Here is an 18,036-nt window from a genome sequence, read left to right as displayed (position 1 = left end):
TATGAGTCAAGGAAACTGGAATGAACTCCATGTTTTGTAGAAGCTTTAGTATCCAAGTAGAGTTCTAACTCATATTTTACTAATTGCTTAAGACTAAACCTGATATGGCACAGTTGTCATTCATGTATTCTCTCCATAAACATATAAAGTTTCTGGTGGTTAATAAAATAAGCAATAGGGAGAGAGACACTGAACTTTCCCTCCTTCTACACATCATCTCTTTGCTCCCACCACTTAGGGAATAAAGAATTCATGTTTGAGCAAATGACTGACGGGAAAAATCCTCCTTCTTGCACATGCTATTTTTTTCTGTTCAAGTAAGATCTGCCACTTTATTTGTGAATGAAACAGAAACGCAAAAAGAAATGTGTGCCAACCACTGTCACATCTACTTTGACCACAAGTGTCTCCCATAGGCTGGACCTGTAACGCAGCTATGGAATATTCTAGTAGGCCAAATCTATATTTCTATTAGTCCCATAATTATAATAAAAACATACGCTGTTTGCCCTGTACACCTTCCAGCATCTACGAAGCATCTTACATTAGTGATGTACTTGGGCCTCAAGCAGAACACAGAAAGGACTTCTGAAAAATAGCCTATTGCTCTGCCTCAGAGGAATGAGCGTTTACTCACAGACCAGCACTGAATATAGGTAAGAGATTTCCTTCACTTTATCTTCCTGTTTGCACACAAAGTAAGGCTAGCTACAACACCTTTGAGCACGCAAACAATTTTTCACAGTTGTATAAGAAAGCCTGAGTAATTCAGGGACTTGGAAAGTTTGTTACTGGAATCACATTACCAAGTAAGTGTGCTTAACTATTTTTGCATTCCCAACTATTCTGGATAAATTTTTAAGTAGTGGAAGGGGGGCTCTCAAGTGCAGTGGTAAAATGCTTTGGCGAGGTGCTTGTAAAGCTCTGAAAGGAAAATGCAGCAGAGGGGAGTGGCTCTCTTGCATCTGTCTTGTGTAGAATATTGGTTCAAAGACATGAACACAAGCTGTTCACTCATACACCCTTCTGGAATCCTGAAGGCTGCTGCATAAGATGTCAATAATTCAAATAACTGAGGAAGGAAGTGCTTATTGTACACTGAGCACAAATTACTTTTTCAACACATACCCACACTTCCAGAAAACAATGGCACACACAATTAGCAACAATATGCATATGAGACAGGACAGAACAGTTGCCTGATCATAAGATGGTCGATAGTGGAGGAACAACAGCATGACTGTGGAATGGTGCAGCAGATATAGATGACCAGAATATTATAATAAAAGGAATTTTGCATGCATGTTTCCACAAAAAAATAATGTTTTGGTATTCATTCTCCCATATGTGTTCTTGGGAAGCCAAGTACAAAAATTACAGTGAATTGTTTGCCATCAAGACTAAGATGGAAAAAAATAATATTGAGGTGCACCTATGAAAAACCATGAAACATTTAAATAATTTAAATTGTGTGGGATTAGCTCTCTAAACTATATGACACATCTATCCTTACTATCTGCAATGACACAGAAATCATGTTCTGCTCAAGCTTTTATAACCATTTAATCTCACGTCAGAGTGCAGAACTCAAATCACCAAATCCTACAAACCATGAACAAATTAATAGTTTTTCCTTTCAGTGGATCAGATTCTTATATAAGTGTCATTTCCTCAGCTGAAATCTTCAAGACAAATCCTTAATCTTAAATGATACTATATAAAGCTTTGCAGATCACATTCTATTTGGGTGATTTATATTTGCATCCTTTAATGGAGGCTCACCACTGCCTTTGCTATACAATTCAATGGTGAAGTAGTGAGAGACAGACGGACGCCAACAACACACAAATGTTTAGTACACAAAAGAAACCATTTTTTGCAAAATGAGGGCTTTGGTTGGTTGGCATCCATCTGTCTTGAGAGACTGTGGAGTGAGTGTCCAGGAGAGAAATCAAATTGTTGCATTAGCAGCACCAAGGTAACCTCTCCAGGATGCAAACCTGGGCAGTGTGTCTGGAGGTCCTGGGCTGCCCAGACGACAAAACTCCCCTCTCAGCCTCACTAATGGGGTCCAAAAGGAAGCAGAGCAAGATGTTGGGCACCAGCTTGGCTGCAGGAGTTGCAGGAAGGAAGCATACATGGTGCTATCCAACTGCCTTAGGAACTCCACTCTGGATTTGTTCAGGGTTTACTCTTTATCATTTTCTTCTCCCAAAGGTATTCCATAAGGCAGTAGAGGTTTAAATGAGATAAAAATTACACAGGCGTAACCATATTAATCTGTTGCATCAAAAACAGAGTCTAGTGGCACCTGAAATACTAACAAATTTATTATGGCATAAGCTTTTGTGTACCACAGTCCACTTCATTAGAAATGAATGATAGAAGAAAGCGAATGATGCCTCAGCACAAGTATTCTAAAACAATACACAGTGGAACAAGTCGCTGGTAGAAGCGCTGTTGTGCACAGGCGCATTCGGAGGCAGCCCGCTTCTGCGCATGTGCAGACCGTGGCAGCCGCTTCTGTGCGTATCGTGGCAAATCTGGACGCAACTGGAACGAGCCTAAGTAGAACGGGACGTAAGTAGAGGTTCTACCGTATTGCCACTCCTTCAATGGTAGTTTATTAGAATCATAGAGTTGGAAGAGACCACAAGGGCCATCGAGTCCAACCCCCTGCCAAGCAGGAAACACCATCAGGGCACTCCTGACATATGGTTGTCAAGCCTCTGCTTAAAGACCTCCAAAGAAGGAGACTCCACCACACTCCTTGGCAGCAAATTCCACTGTCGAACAGCTCTTACTGTCAGGAAGTTCTTCCTAATGTTTAGGTGGAATCTTCTTTCTTGTAGTTTGGATCCATTGCTCCGTGTCCGCTTCTCTGGAGCAGCAGAAAACAACCTTTCTCCCTCCTCTATGTGACATCCTTTGATATATTTGAACATGACTATCATATCACCCCTTAACCTCCTCTTCTCCAGGCTAAACATGCCCAGCTCCCTTAGCCGTTCCTCATAAGGCATCGTTTCCAGGCCTCTGACCATTTTGGTTGCCCTCCTCTGGACACGTTCCAGTTTGTCAGTGTCCTTCTTGAACCGTGGTGCCCAGAACTGGACACAGTACTCCAGGTGAGGTCTGACCAGAGCAGAATACAGTGGCACTATTACTTCCCTTGATCTAGATGCTATACTCCTATTGATGCAGCCCAGAATTGCATTGGCTATTTTAGCTGCCGCGTCACACTGTTGGCTCATGTCAAGTTTGTGGTCAACCAAGACTCCTAGATCCTTTTCACATGTACTGCTCTCAAGCCAGGTGTCACCCATCTTGTATTTGTGCCTCTCATTTTTTTTTGCCCAAGTGCAATACTTTACATTTCTCCCTGTTAAAATTCATCTTGTTTGTTTTGGTACAGTTCTCTAATCTGTCAAGGTCGTTTTGAAGTGTGATCCTGTCCTCTGGGGTGTTAGCCACCCCTCCCAGTTTGGTGTCATCTGCAAATTTGATCAGGATGCCCTTGAGTCCATCATCCAAGTCGTTGATAAAGATGTTGAATAAGACCGGGCCTAAGACAGAACCCTGTGGCACCCACTAGTCACTCCTCTCCAGGATGAAGAGGAACCATTGATGAGCACCCTTTGGGTTCGATCAATCAGCCAGTTACAAATCCACTGAGTGGTAGGATAGTCAAGACCGCATTTTACCAGCTTCTTTACAAGAATATCATGGGGCACCTTGTCAAATGCCCCATTGACAAATATTAACCTTCATATTAAATGCATGACTGAAGTTTTATTTACTTAATATTTCTAATGCTCTCAACAAAACAGCTTCCAGGCAGTGTCAATAAGATTTAATAATTGATTTCACAGTTCATTGGTCCTGACACTGTGCGCAATCACTGATCTGAACGTATAAATAGATACTTAAGGCCTCTTTTATAGGCTGGAGAGACAGAGCATTATGCAATATTGATTGATTTTGAAAAAGAAAAAAAGGGGTGGGGAAGGATGATCAAATTTGGGTACCTCAGTACAAATTTGGGTACCTCAGTACAAGAGTTTACATGCCTGTAGACAAGCAGAAGCCAGTATTTCAGGTATTGCAAATGTAGGTTCTTTACTTCCAAGAACACAGCATGCGTACATGCATCAGTGATATCCCAGGCCAGTCAAAGACCAAATTATTCTCTAAAGGCAATAAAGGACAGAGTGTAGGACTAGCAACATAAAGGGATACGTTCACAGGCAATGCTAAGCCATGACAAGACAGTTTTATACTGTTAACATGAAAATAGGAAAACAGCCTTGTATTTACAGTGGCACCTCTGGTTACGAACTTAATTCATTACGGAGGTCATTTTGTTTGATCTTGTGGTGTTTAGTGTCACTGGCTTTGGCCACAATAAAACTTGAACTTGGAGGTCCATTCTTAACCTGAAACCGTTCTTAACCTGAGGTACCAACTTTAGCTAATGGGGTCTCCCAATGCTGCCACCACGCGATTTCTGTTCTCATCCTGGGGCAAAGTTCTTAACCCAAGGTACTACTTCTGGGTTAGCGGATTCTGTAACCCGAGGTGTTCGTAACCTGAGGTACCACTGTATACACAAACTCAGAGTGGAAACCACTGGAGGGGAGAGTGCTTGAATCCTGCTTGTGAGGTTCCCATTGAGGATGCTTCACTAGATGGGTGATTGGCCTGATCCAGCAGGCTCTTACTATGTTGTGCAGCGTAGAATAATAGAATTGTAGAGTTGTAAGCGACCCTGAGGGTCCTCTAGTCCAGGGGTCAGCAAACTTTTTTAGGAGAGGACCGGTTCACAGCCCCTCAGATCTTGTGGTGGGCCAGACCATCATCAGCTAAACATCACAATATTTTTTTAAAAAACTCTTTATTGCAGTCCAAAGACACATAGAACAATTTCAGAACAAAATACAGTTAATACAGAGAGAGAAACCGAGGTGGTCATTTTGTTTTGTCTCAAGCTTGATGATGTTTGTTTCTTTTGACTTCCGAAAGAAACTTTGCCACGGCCAGGGTAATATCACTAGACCTTGTCATCCAAAAGATATTTAATATGGGAGGCTTCAGATTTTCCCAGCAGATTTGCCAGTAGGGGTTTGATCAGTTGAACAATATACTGATATATCACAATGGCTGGAATAAGGATGGAGCTATATAGAGGCATTGGCTGGCTTCACAGTTTTTCCCACGTTGTGCTTTTTGCATAGTGTGCACACCCAACCATGATTTGCAATATATTGCCAGGTAAAAAAAAATATGAAACTGATATCACAAAATGAACTTCAAAGTAGTTTTGGACTATATATCGCCCAGCCCTAATGTAATGTTCTGAAGAACTTGAAAGCTTGCCACTATTTGGAGACATTTTGATCAGTCATAGAAAAATAGAATTGTAGAGTTGGAAGGCTCTACCAAATTTTATCTTGTCCAGCTCCCTTCAATGCAAGTCTAACCAAGGGGAATCCCAACTGAAGTTTTGGACCTTGTTTTAAGATACTGACATTGAAAAATTTGATATTAGCTTTCATTAAAAATAATGCTATTACCCTACCACCATGAAAAAGTTGCATTTAATCACATCACATAGAACTTTATCATGTACACTATTTCTAATTTGAATGCCTAAAAATACAACTGTTATGTAACTTTGAGAAGTGCAGGCTGCTGCTTATCTGTCAATACTTATTTCTAATCATTACAGTAGCACAATAAATCATTCATCCATGACTCAGCCATTCGATTTTGTGCTGCCTCTGCTCCCCTACCATCAGCTCCACTGTCTTATTTTTTAATAGTTCCCCCCCCTTTGTGCTAGCAATTTAATCTAAATAAAAAGGCAAATTGCAACATACCAGTGACATATTGGTGAAATTATAATACCCCAATTCAACTATCCCATAGTGGGAAGAATATAACTTCATAACATGAATTATATGTACTTCTTGTAGTACTCAACATATTTTTGTTGAATGCCTTAGTATGTATCTATGTATCATATACTTTACACGTAGACATGATATCTGTTAAGACGCCCACTGCAGAATTTAACGCAGAGAAAGATAGCATTGAAATTAGTTTTCTGATTTTCAATTTAACACATTGTTCCCTTATTTTAAAATGAAGCTACATTGCATTTTTCTTTTATTTATTTATTGTTGTAATATTAACATCTCAATGCTTTATCATGGCTGTACATTTCTATACTGGCTAAAGTATCTGAGAAAGAGATGTGATGGTAGTTATTCAGCAACAGACCTACACTGTTTCAATGTACAACCAGCACATAAAATACAGGATATTCTGACTATAGATCTTTTTCTGTTTATCTGCAGAAACACACTTCACTACAGTGTTTCCCTAGTTAGTCTAATTAGAATCAATTCTCGTCATACCTGTTATTCTGTAATGACATTTGCATCATTTTAATCAACGAAAGCCAGCAAAAGCCATCTTATAAAATACAAAGAAAAATGCAGCACTACCATATTGCAAAATTAAGAGGGAATAAATACATAAATCTTGCTGTTTCACAATTACACCATCAACTGCATTTTGCAATATATTATTTGATTCACTGCCATGCAAATACCAACACTAATAAGAAAGATAACTAAGCATCCATGTCTTTGATGAAAACAGCACCAGAGAAATGATCAAATTATGTCTGGTGTTATATAAAACAGAACAAACCCAACCACACTGACATGGATGCAGTACAAACTTACCTTAACTAAAGATCATTTAAGGGTGGAGAGTCTGCATCTAATTGTTTGGCATTTTCACCTTAAACCACTTAAGCTGTTGCAGAACATTTTGCATGGCAACTGTAACCAACAGTATCTAAGGGTAAGAACAGGTACTTTAAATGCTAGAGAACAACATTCCATATGGTGGTGCACCTTAAGTCCTCATAGTAGGAAAAACACTCAAAGCTTAAAAGATACACAGACACAGTATTTATAAAATTCTGGCCATCACACCATAAAAACAGGCACAAATAGTATTTATTATTTGTAAAGCTACACATGTAGATGAAGTACAGAAAATGTAATGCTTTATGTTTCCTGCAATCTGTTCTGATGGTTTTGAAGGTAGGATTTTACTTGCATTTTACATTAAAGGCTTGCTGATAGGAAAGCTCACTTCAAGGAGGGAGTCAATCTAGCTACTTTAGGAAGGGAGTTCCAGTGTTTGCGAGCAGCCACCAAGAATGCACTCCCCACATCTAAACCAAGCGTGCCTGTGAAAATGGCAGGACTGAGAGGTGGTTCCCCAAAGATCTCAGAGCCTGGGCGAATTCATAGGGATGCACAGAGTCCTTCAGATACCCTGGGCCTAAGCTGTATAGGTCATAATCAGCAGTTTGAATTGTGCCTGGAAACAGACCAGTGGAGCTGCTGTAGCAAGAGACCCTACTCCATAGAATCAGCCCTGGTCAACAGTGGCTGCAGCTCTGTAAGCCAGCTGAAGTCTCTGAACTTTTCACATAGAGTACACTAAGCCGTCCAAATACCAGGTAACTAAGGTATGGGTCACTGTGGCAGGATCAGATGATGTTTCCCATCTCTGTATATAAAGATTCCATTTCCCTAATGTATCTAAGAGTGGCGGATAATACCTTACAAAACACATACAATCATATCCTTTAAAAATATTTTCTTAGCATGTAAGATATTGCTGAATATGTATTAAGCAAAAAGAAAATGACTATTTATTCCCATTAGTGCCTTAATATTGCATAGACACTACTGTGTCACTGATGCGATGTATGACTTTTCAATGTACACTGTGATTTACCATCTATAAGAATATGTACTAACCTTTTAATTAGCAACAACTTACTTCATCCTGAATGCCAAACCATTCTTTGTTATGAAAGATTTTCCACCCACATTTTTGTTAAAATCTGGTTTTAAGGAAGTCTGTCATTTCTTTGCTAATTTCACTGGATTAGGTTACTGTAGTGTTGACCTGCATAATCAGCACTAAGGCAACAGTGTTTTGCACAAATTGACATTGGTGAACATTTCCCTCCATGTTTGTTATAACTGATACAAAACCCAATAAAGAAACCACAGCTAGCTGTTCCTCTATCATATTCTACACAACTATGTTTTCCATTTCATTGGTAGTTATAGTTAAATAATGTAGACCAGGGGTCAGCAAACTTTTTCAGCAGGTGGCCGGTCCACTGTCCCTCAGACCTTTGGGGGGGGGCGGACTATATATTTTGGGGAAAATGAACAAATTCCTATGCCCCACAAATAACCCAGAGATGCATTTTAAATAAAATGACACATTCTACACATGTAAAAACACACTGATTTCTGGACCATCCGCAGGCCGGATTTAGAAGGTGATTGGGCCAGATCCGTCCCCTGGGCCTTAGTTTGCCTACCCATGATGTAGACAATTCCTTTTCATTTTGCAATCGTGAAAGCTTTTAAGTTATCATTATTACCTCCTCCTATCGCTCTTAGTTTCAGACAACAACACATCAGCCAGCTATAAACAAAATACAATGGTATCTCGGGTTACAGATGCTTCAGGTTACAGACTCTGCTAACCCAGAAATAGTACCTCGGGTTAAGAACTTTGCTTCAGGTTGAGAATAGAAATTGTGTGGCAGCAGCGGAGCGGCAGGCCCCATTAGCTAAAGTGGTATCTCAGGTTAAGAACAACTTCCAGGTTAAGAACGGACCTCCAGAACAAATTAAGTTCTTAACCCGAAGTACCACTGTAAAAAAGAGAGAAGCTACATGAGATGTTTACAACAGAGTAAAAACAAAGGATATATGTGAGGTTTAACTTTTACATCATTATTCCAAATTACTTGTATGATACTAAGAGTGGACACTGCAACTATAAAAGCAATATGTTACAAAAGATGGAGGGGACTGCAATAAATCCTCTAGATTGGGGTGGATTCAGTATGTTGGGCGACTCTTGACTAGGGATGGCTGATATCTGCTTTCCAACATTGTTAATATATAGCCAGCTAAACCTTGTGATATGGGATGCGGGTGGCACTGTGAGTAAAACCTCAGTGCCTAGGACTTGCCGATCGCATGGTCGGCGGTTTGAATCCCCGCGGCGGGGTGCGCTCCCGTCGTTCGGTCCCAGCGCCTGCCAACCTAGCAGTTCGAAAACACCCCCGGGTGCAAGTAGATAAATAGGGACCGCTTACCAGCGGGAAGGTAAACGGCGTTCCATGTGCTGCGCTGGCTCGCCAGATGCAGCTTGTCACGCTGGCCATGTGACCCAGAAGTGTCTGTGGACAGCGCTGGCTCCCGGCCTCTAGAGTGAGATGAGCGTACAACCCTAGAGTCTGGCAAGACTGGCCCGTACGGGCAGGGGTACCTTTACCTTTACCTTTTTAAACCTTGTGATATCCTGATAAAGGAGGAAAGAAGGTGGGAAGAAGGCAGTTGTTGGCCATGCAGATGATCAGCATAACTGTGCGCAGCTTCTGCCGCTTCCAGGCGAGGCTGGGTAGGCGGCGCTGCCCCGGGCAGAGTGCATCAGTCGGGGCACCACATGGCATGGCAGCGTGCACAGAAACGTAGAGCCCCGGGGCTCCAATGGCCTCCCTGGAGCCGCCAGCTGCGGCTAGCCCCAAAGATAGCCTCTCACCACACAAGCGATAGCTACCGGAAGCCACCCTCTGGAGCATTACGCAAGGCATGGGAGGCAGTTTCAATCTGCTCAGCAATTGCACAGGGAGGGGGGGAAGGTGGCAGGCACTTGTGTGGCCAGAGAAAGAAATGAAGGTGCTGGCTGACAGGCAAAGATAGCCCCATTCTTGTCTCAGGCTCCCCAGGCTGGCATCTGGGCTGTGGAGGGAGGGAGTGGGCAAACATCAAGCACCCTAACTAGGCTCTCCGGATTGAGCTGAGTTACTTTATGGGTGAGCTGAAGTATTTGATTTTAAAGATCAGAGATATAGCAGACATAATGGTAATCTGGTGGAAGAATATTGACAAGCTGGACTGTGTATAGAGGAGGGTGACCAAGATTATCAGGGTATAACTGTCCCAATCCAACAAGACACATTTCAGTACCAGATATACAAGTGAAGCTGTGAGCTCAAGCCAGTGCAAGTTTACTATTGAGCTATGAACTCCCTACTCTGAAATCAACCTAACCAACAAAACTTACTTTCTAGTTGCAGATGTCCTTAAGACTTAAAGGACACTTCAAATATGAGCAGGCTTCAAAACAAAATCTATCATCATGTGACTGATTAATATTATGCACCTAATTTTTCAGAAATGTGTTTTATCTGCCATTGAAAATCAGGTACAACTCATATGAATAAGGATAAAAAGTTTAGTTGGGAAGTCAGTAAATGACATTATCTTTATCTTTGGATTTTCATACAATAGCAGACTACTCATGGAAATAACAACTAGGTAGAGAAATAATTTCTAACGTATTTCTGTGTTTCAGAGAGCAAATGAGGTTTTCCTGAAACAGAATGGAGATCATACTTTTGCCAGGAAGTATCCTGATCTGTACAACTTATCAGCTGCTATTTTACCATTAAAAAATCTAGCATTGTTGGGAAAGTAAATCTACCAATGCAAAAAATTCAGCCTCTCACATGCTTCGATCCACATTTCATTTCTAAAGAGGGCACAGGAAAAGCTTCTAGATTAAAAAAATAAATAAAAGTAGCTCCTGGTTTATATAACCAGAATTTACTTTTAATCTGTGGTTTAAACACACTTTCCCACATATAAGTAAAATCCTGTAAGACCACTCAAAAATCAAATTGCTACAACTGTGAGGAGATAAAAGCATGCTGCAAAAAAAGAGGGATCTACATGAAAGAGTATATCTACTAGAGCGTCTGTCATCTCTAGTTCTTGCTCTTCCCCATTTATTTATTTCCTGCACTTATATTTCACCTTTCCGCTAGATCTGACCGATGTATCGATCATCCAACACCAGCTTGGAGACCACATCATATGAACCACTTCAAAAAAACTGAACCGGCAGTGTATTGCAAAGCACAGCCTTCAAAACTCCAAGGGGTGCTATAATTATGAGCTCTCTGGCAGGCGGCTGGCTGGCTGTCCTTTAAGCTCACTTTCCCTTCCTATGGCAGAAGAGCCCCAGTCCCAGCCTCAGCGCCTCCCCATAACCATGATGTCTCTACCCAATGTAGGAATCAAGGCTGGGCCGCCTCCTCTTTCTACTCCCAGAGAGGAGTGGAAGGAGTTCGCCCACCAAATGTGAGGGTTTGTCTGCCTCCAAGAGAAGGAATATGCAGTGCACACAGCACATACCTATTAATTTCCTTGACTGCTCCTTCGTCCAATCTCCATACACACACCCTGTGCAATCTTCAATGACTGCTCCTTCGCCCAATCTCCACCCTCCCCACCCGTTCCATGTTTCAGACATCACAATATATCACTAAATTGCAATGTTTAGTTTGTGATATACCTGGTGACATATCGCGATGTTGAAAACCAGGTATCACCCAGCCTGAGTTTCCACCAAGGTACCAAAGACTGTTTACACAGCTTAATATTTCTGTTAATATAACAGAAACCAATGGTATAGTATTCCCAGTCTGATTTAAGGAGCTGATGGCACTAGCTACTTGGCCTTCCTGGCTTCTGCATGCAAGTCTACATAAGACACATTGCTCCTGCTTTCCTTTATTGCAGGCTTCCTCAACCTCGGCCCTCCAGATGTTCTGAGACTTCAATTCCCATCATCCCTGACCACTGGTCCTGCTGGCTAGGGATCATGGGAGCTGTAGGCCAAAAACATCTGGAGGGCTGAGTTTGAGGAAGCCTGCTTTATTGCAATACTTTTTGTTCTCTTGGCTAGGGAATCTTAAACAGTGGGGACTAGTGCCCATTGGACTGGTAGGGAGGAAGGCCAACAGCACGTGAAGTCAAAGCTAATGACAGTCAGAACTTCCCCTCATTTCAATGAAGGTAAGGCTGAGACTAAGACTAAGACTAAGGAGAAGGAAGCTTACAGCCAATGCCACTCTCTAAACTGGTTGTAAGAAAGAAGGGAGGGAGGTGAGAAATGGCCGACTGCAGACTGAGGTTGGTTGGGTAGCATCCCATTTGACCCAATGGACCAGCCTCCATGACTTTAAAAGAATCTAACAAAAGCTGGATGGATTCTCAATACCGGAAAATTCTTATCAAGCAAAGAGCTAAACTCTTACTTTGTATAAGTAGTTAACATAGCCTTGAAAAGCCAAGAACAATGATTATGTGCATGACCTTGTGGGTTTCATACCTTGGAAGGTAGCCTTGATCCTGGAAAGCACAACAAAAGACCTTGCTTGAGGGGGGGGGGAGAGGAGGGGTAAGGAAACCTGATGATAAGCCAGAAGATATTGCTCTCTTTCAATATATATTGTTCATTAAGCACATTCACAGTTCTAATAATTCATATGATTAAGGAATAAAAAAGTATTTAATGTTTTTCCCCCATGCTCAAAGTGATTTGCATTTTACAATGGGCTACTACTACCACTATGCCTATATTAAAAATAGGGAGCCTGAGTCAGATAGTGACTTGCTGCACAGTGGATTCATGTCTGAGGAAAGATTTGACGTAACCGCACAGCAACAGCTTTAGCAAGTGTGACAGAAGGCACTTAATCAACTTGGGATAAAAGAAGAAACTTCACATTTCTGTAAAACTGTCCATATGCTGTCAGGCTGAAGTAAAGTTCCAAATTTTTAGAAGCAAACACATAATTTTTAAGCACCAATCATGCAGATAAGAGAATGAAAGATCTTTTAAACATCTGTACAATCAACTGCCCCATATTTTTCCATTTCTAATTCTGATAGATTACCTCCATATAACAGCAGCCTGTGCGTTAAGGTGCTCAAAAAGCCATTCAGAAACACAATTATGTTGAATGCTAACTATTTACATACTGTAATCAAGTTCTTAGCCCTGTCCTCCACAAGCTGTCCAAGTGCAAAAGAAATGGGCGTGGGGAAGGAAGAAAAACATACAAAAGCCTAAAATAATCAATATATTTTGGAAGATATTCATATTTTGTGAGCTATGGGCCAGAAATACAATGACTAGGGGGATGTGGTTCTGAAACAATGTGTCAGTTTCCTACGTGGAATTTCCTTTATGGGAATGAAGGGATACAACTTCAAGGGCTAAAAACCAAGGAGCTCTTGACTTGAAGAGCAGAACAAAACAAAACAAAACACAAGGCAAATCCAGTCAAGAGCAAAGATCCAAGGGGAGGTTTCCAGGGAGCCCTTTGCTGATTCTGTCCAGGGCCCTGATCCGCTTACAGATCTGCAGATCTTCCGGCCCCTTAAATTTCATGGCATCAGCCCACTAAGGCAGCAGCGGCGGCAGGACCGAAGCAGCCAGGCCACGGATCGCAGAGCCGGCCCGTGCCTGTCGCCCTCCTGCCCAGGAGGAGCCTTTCCCTGCGCGAGAGAGGCAAGAGGCTCACGGAACCCCCGGCGCCCCCCCCCGTCTTCCAGCCCCTTCTCCCCCAGAGTCTCCCTGCTCTCCCGGCGAGGAGACCCGCCGCCCGGATGCCTCCCCTGACGGACTGCGCTTGCAGGGCGGGCAAGGCGCCCGAGCCCCACGGAGCTGCTGGCGGGACAGGCCAGGAAAAGTTTCCCTTCTCGAGGCAAAGGGGGGCGAGACGGGCCGGCCCGAAACTTCTCGCGGAGAAACTTCTCCGCTGCTTCGGGGGCGTCCAAGGGGCCAGGAAGCGGAGGCCACCCCGCCCCGCGCGAAGGGAGGGAGGGCGGAGGGGAGGCGGCGGCGGCGCGGGCGCCAAGCGGCCTCCGGCGCCCCCCACCCGCCCCGGTTCGCGTCCCGCCTGAGGCGGAGAACTCTCGGGCACGCGCCGCCGGATAGAAACAGCGAAGGACAGTTACCTGGGCGGCGGTCGGTCGGTCGGTCGGGCTGCCTCCCTTCTCCCCTCCGGGCGCCCCGCTCGCCTCACGCGCCGCCCGCGACTCCTCGCCTCGCGACTCAAACTGCCGGCCTCCCTCGCAGGCCCCGCCCTCGCTCGCTCGCGCGTCCCCGCGGCAGCAACCGCCTCCCCGCGCGCGCGCCCGGGCGGAGGGGGAAAGGGGCGTGGCTCCCCGCCTAGTTTTCTCCGTCCCGTTAGCAACGCCGACGCCCCGCTTTCCCTGGAAGGTGACCAAAAGAGGATCCCGCTCGCCCAAGGGCGAGACTACGATCCCCAGCATGCATTGCTGCTAGCCCGCCCTGTGGGTAGGTTTTTTTCGGTGTTGGTGTGCGAACTCGCGTATGTGTAATTCTTCCGCTTTCAAAAAATAGTTCCGCTACTGCCTTTATTACAAGAAAGCAGCTAAGGCTTTTTCGGAGGTTTGTTTCTCGCAGGAGGTTATAAAGGGGTGGGGAGAGCGTCTCCGTTGTCACCGGACAATGAATTGGGGGGGGGAGGGGAGAGCGCCCTCGCGGAAGGATACGCGGAAGGGGCGGGGCTACGCGTCCTGCGTGTGAGGAGAGGGCGGAGAGAAGGATGGCGGAGGCCGAGTGGGGGTGACGGGGCAGCAGTCTCTCAAGGGGAGCCCCCGCCCGCCACTCAGCGACAGGTCAGTGGGGGGGGGGGCGAGGGCTGTCGGGTTGCAGCAGCCGGCGGCGGCGCGGGAGGGGCGAGCGGGCCTCGGGGGCGCCTCCCGCCAGGCTCCCCTCGAGAGGGTCTTCCTCCGCCCCGTGCCGCCTTCCGGCCCTCTCCAAGGGGGCGGCAGCGCTGGGTCCCGGCGCTGCGATGTCCCCCAAGCGGGCGCCTTGGCCCGGGGGGGCCTCTGGGGAGCAGGAGGCCGAGCAAGGGGCGCCTTGGGTCTGGCGCCTCACGGTCCTCGGCTTGCTCCGATGAGAACCCATCCATATTGTCTTAATGGCTCTGTGAAATGCACCTCGGGCTCCTTGTGCAGCTTCCCCCTCGCCTCAGCTCTGTCCCGCCTCCCCCCCCCCCATCCGCCCCGCCAACAGCCCTGTGAGGTTGGTTAGGCAGAGGGAGGGGGGGCTATGCTGCCTCCAGAGGCAGTTGGGACTCCTGAGCGTATCCAGTTGCTGCTGAAAGCAGCATGACATGGTAAGGTGCCAAATTGAAAAGGGGAAATTGGGAGTGTGTTCTTGGCTCTTGCTTTGAATCCACAGCTTGAATTTTGCTACAGTTTTACCTGTTCTGCATATGACAGTGGGTGATGGACAGGTGGGTGTGACTTCAACCAAACAGTATGGGGAGGCATGGTGGAAGAGGTTTCCTGTTGCTGATTTATTGTAAAATAATACATTTTCAGTGGCACTATCTATGTAAGGTTTGTGGTTTCAAAGCTAGAAATATCAAAAGGCCCTTCCCTTTTTAATAATTCATTTTACTTTGTTGTTGCTGTTGTTACATACTAAGACTTCAGCTTTCCTAAATTTAGTTTTTCTCTGGTTGTGTGCAAATAATAGCTTTTCAGAGACCGAACTGTAATGTGGAAAGCCCTTACCCATGATGCATGGTTTGGTCTGCCTGCAGAATAGATGCCACAAGTGCCACAGAAAGCAGGAGTTTGTGGAACGGATGAACCAGTGGGGGAAGGCCTCATGGTCCTGGCTTTGCTGTAACCAAGCCTCCATTCCTTCTAGCATTGTCCTGTGCTTTGCTGCTGCCTGCTTTGTGGCTCAGAAGATTAGAGACAATATAAACTATATACAGTTGTACCTTGGTTCTCGAACGTAATCCATTCTAGAAGTCCATTCCACTTCTGAAACGTTCGAAAACCAAGGCACGGTTTCTGATTGGCTGCAGAAGCTTTCTGCACTCAAGCAGAAGCCGTGTTGGATGTTCGGCTTCTGAAAAAAGGTTCAAAAACTTACGGTACTTCCGGGTTTTCAGCGTTTGGGAGCCAAAACGTATGAGTACCAAGGTGTTCGAGAACCAAGGTACAAGTGTATTATGGAAAGTTTTCCCCCTGTTTGTTGTGCAATTGGGCAACTCTTAAGATATCGTAACAAAATTCTGCATGATAACTTCTGAGCACAAGAAGCAGGGGTTTTTTTTAGGATACAGTTGGACACCATTTTGAATTAAGATGGTGGACTGAGCCAGTCAAAAGAATTCCCGAGCAATGTTGGGTACAAGACTTTTAGTTTAAAGCAAACTATGGTTTATGAATATATGAATAGCATGCTGGTGCATACTGCTCAGTAGTGTTGGATTTGCCTCTCCTGGGCTTTGCGATATGCGTGGACCAGCTCTTGTAGTTTGTTTCTCTCCAAACAAACTGCAAGCACTGGTTTGCATGTGACGCAAAGCTGCTGGTTTGTTTCCTCTCTGATGTGGTAAAGGGAGGAGGGAATTGAACACTATTGAGCAGCATGTATCATAGCATATTAAACCATTGTTTATTTTAAACTGCATTTTAACATTTGAGTGCAAACCAGGTCAGTGTGTAGCAATGTGCTCTGATGTAGCACCGACTTATATTATGGACCTGAAGTGTAATATGCTAATCAGAAGGTCTGCCTTTTTAAAGTTCTCAAAGTTCTTAACCTAGCTCATGGTTGTCATCTGAACTAGCCAGATGTTTAACTAATGATCAATCAGAGTCAATCAATCATTTGAAAAATGCTTATTTTTAAAAAATAAATTTCATTTTTCAATTTAACAGTAATCATAATAAATTACATACATACTTATTTTGACTTCACTTCTCCCCTTCCTTGGTTTCTTATAAAAACATTTTAAAAACTGTATATCCCCCTTAACTTCTTTTGTTTATTACTCTCTATATTTCTTCCAAAATCACCTTTATACTGCTTGATTTTAAATTAATCCTGCTAATGTATTTAGTTGTTTACAATATTTTTTATGATAATCCATGTATCCATTCTTCGTTAAACAATATTTCATCTTGACGTCTTATGAAAAATAAGACTTTAGAGCCACCTTGCCCCAAAATGGCAACTAGACATCTGCTTTGGTGACTGTAACCTTGGATTAAGGTGCCATTTGGCACCTAGCTTATATATATGAGTTTCTAACACTGAGCAACAGCCCTCTTTCTTACTCTCCAGCAACTGCTATTCAGGGCCAATATTTATATATTTATTTATTATTAAATTACTACATTTCTATACCACCCTTCATCCAAGGATCGGTTTACAATATAAAAACATAAAAATACATAACATAGCTGCATACCCCCTCCCATACACAGTTTAAAAGGCCATAGATTGTTTAATTAATCAAAGGCAGAGGAGAAGAGTGTTGTTTTTGCTTGACACCTAAAGATATGTAACAAATGTCCCAGGCAAGCCTCCTTGGCGAGAGCATTCCACAAATGGGGAGCCACCACAGAAAAGATCCGTTCTCATGTTGCCACCCTCCAGACCTCTTGTGGAGAAGGCACACGCAGAAAGGCCTCAGATGATGATTGCAGGGTCTTGATTGGTTCATATGGAAAGAGACAGTCCTTGAGGTGTTGTAGGCTGGAGCTAATTAGAGCTTTATAGGTCAAAACTGACACTTTGAACAGGACCCAAACACTAAATGGCAGCCAGTGCAACTGGGCCAGGATTGGTTTTGATGGTCCAGGGAACCATCCACTAACAGTGCCTCAGTATGGATTGAGCTTCAGTTTGTTGGCTCTCACCCAGTCCATTACCAAGGCAAGACAACGGTCCAGCCAGTGTTAGAAACAATTATGAAAGCTAGGAGCTAAACAGCACCTTAAAATTAGGTTATGGGTACAACAACAGAATGTCTTTTTATAATAAGAATACAAAGCTGAAAATGAATGAACTGCAGCTAAAATATTATGTTCATTTTTCACATGGTCTAGTCCTTTCTTTGCCCACCCCCCTAATATTCTTAAGAGGGTCTCTTCTTCAGTCTTCAGAGAATAGCTAGAAATAGGGTGACAGAAAAAGGTTCTTCTTTTCTTCCACTCTGCAGTTTTAATCTGAAATCTTTGGCATAGTACTGCGCCCAGAGCTCTGAAACTGCTTGCGCTAACG

The 18,036-nt window shown here is 43.8% G+C and overlaps 3 protein-coding genes across 18 annotated transcripts in view; 2 read left to right on the top strand and 1 right to left on the bottom strand.

Annotated features, from left to right (window-relative positions):
- PEAK1 (pseudopodium enriched atypical kinase 1) overlaps nt 1–14,084 on the bottom strand; it is a 72,201-nt gene extending 58,117 nt beyond the window's left edge. For both annotated transcript variants that reach the window (XM_083757277.1, XM_083757279.1), the window contains exon 1: nt 13,932–14,084. The gene's annotated coding sequence lies outside the window, so the exon portion shown is untranslated. The remainder of the gene's footprint in view (nt 1–13,931) is intronic.
- Nucleotides 1–18,036, top strand: part of RCN2 (reticulocalbin 2) — a 1,080,843-nt gene that overhangs the window by 177,505 nt on the left and 885,302 nt on the right. The window lies entirely within an intron of this gene.
- HMG20A (high mobility group 20A) overlaps nt 14,099–18,036 on the top strand; it is a 51,720-nt gene continuing 47,782 nt past the window's right edge. For 3 of the 15 annotated variants that reach the window (XM_083698420.1, XM_083698418.1, XM_083698428.1), the window contains exon 1: nt 14,497–14,618. Coding sequence is in view for 3 of the 15 variants with exons in the window: in XM_083698419.1 (XP_083554545.1) it covers nt 15,119–15,121 (3 nt within the window). In the remaining 12 variants the exon portion in view is untranslated. Of the gene's footprint in view, nt 14,275–14,495; nt 15,122–18,036 lie in introns of those variants that run through there. The other 12 variants (XM_083698421.1, XM_083698417.1, XM_083698429.1 and 9 more) reach the window with 11 other exon arrangements.

Source organism: Podarcis gaigeae (assembly GCF_964106915.1).
Source record: "Podarcis gaigeae genome assembly, chromosome: 9".
NCBI lineage: Eukaryota > Metazoa > Chordata > Lepidosauria > Squamata > Lacertidae > Podarcis > Podarcis gaigeae.
Note: the sequence above shows the minus strand (reverse complement) of the source record. Positions and strands in the feature narration are given on the sequence as shown.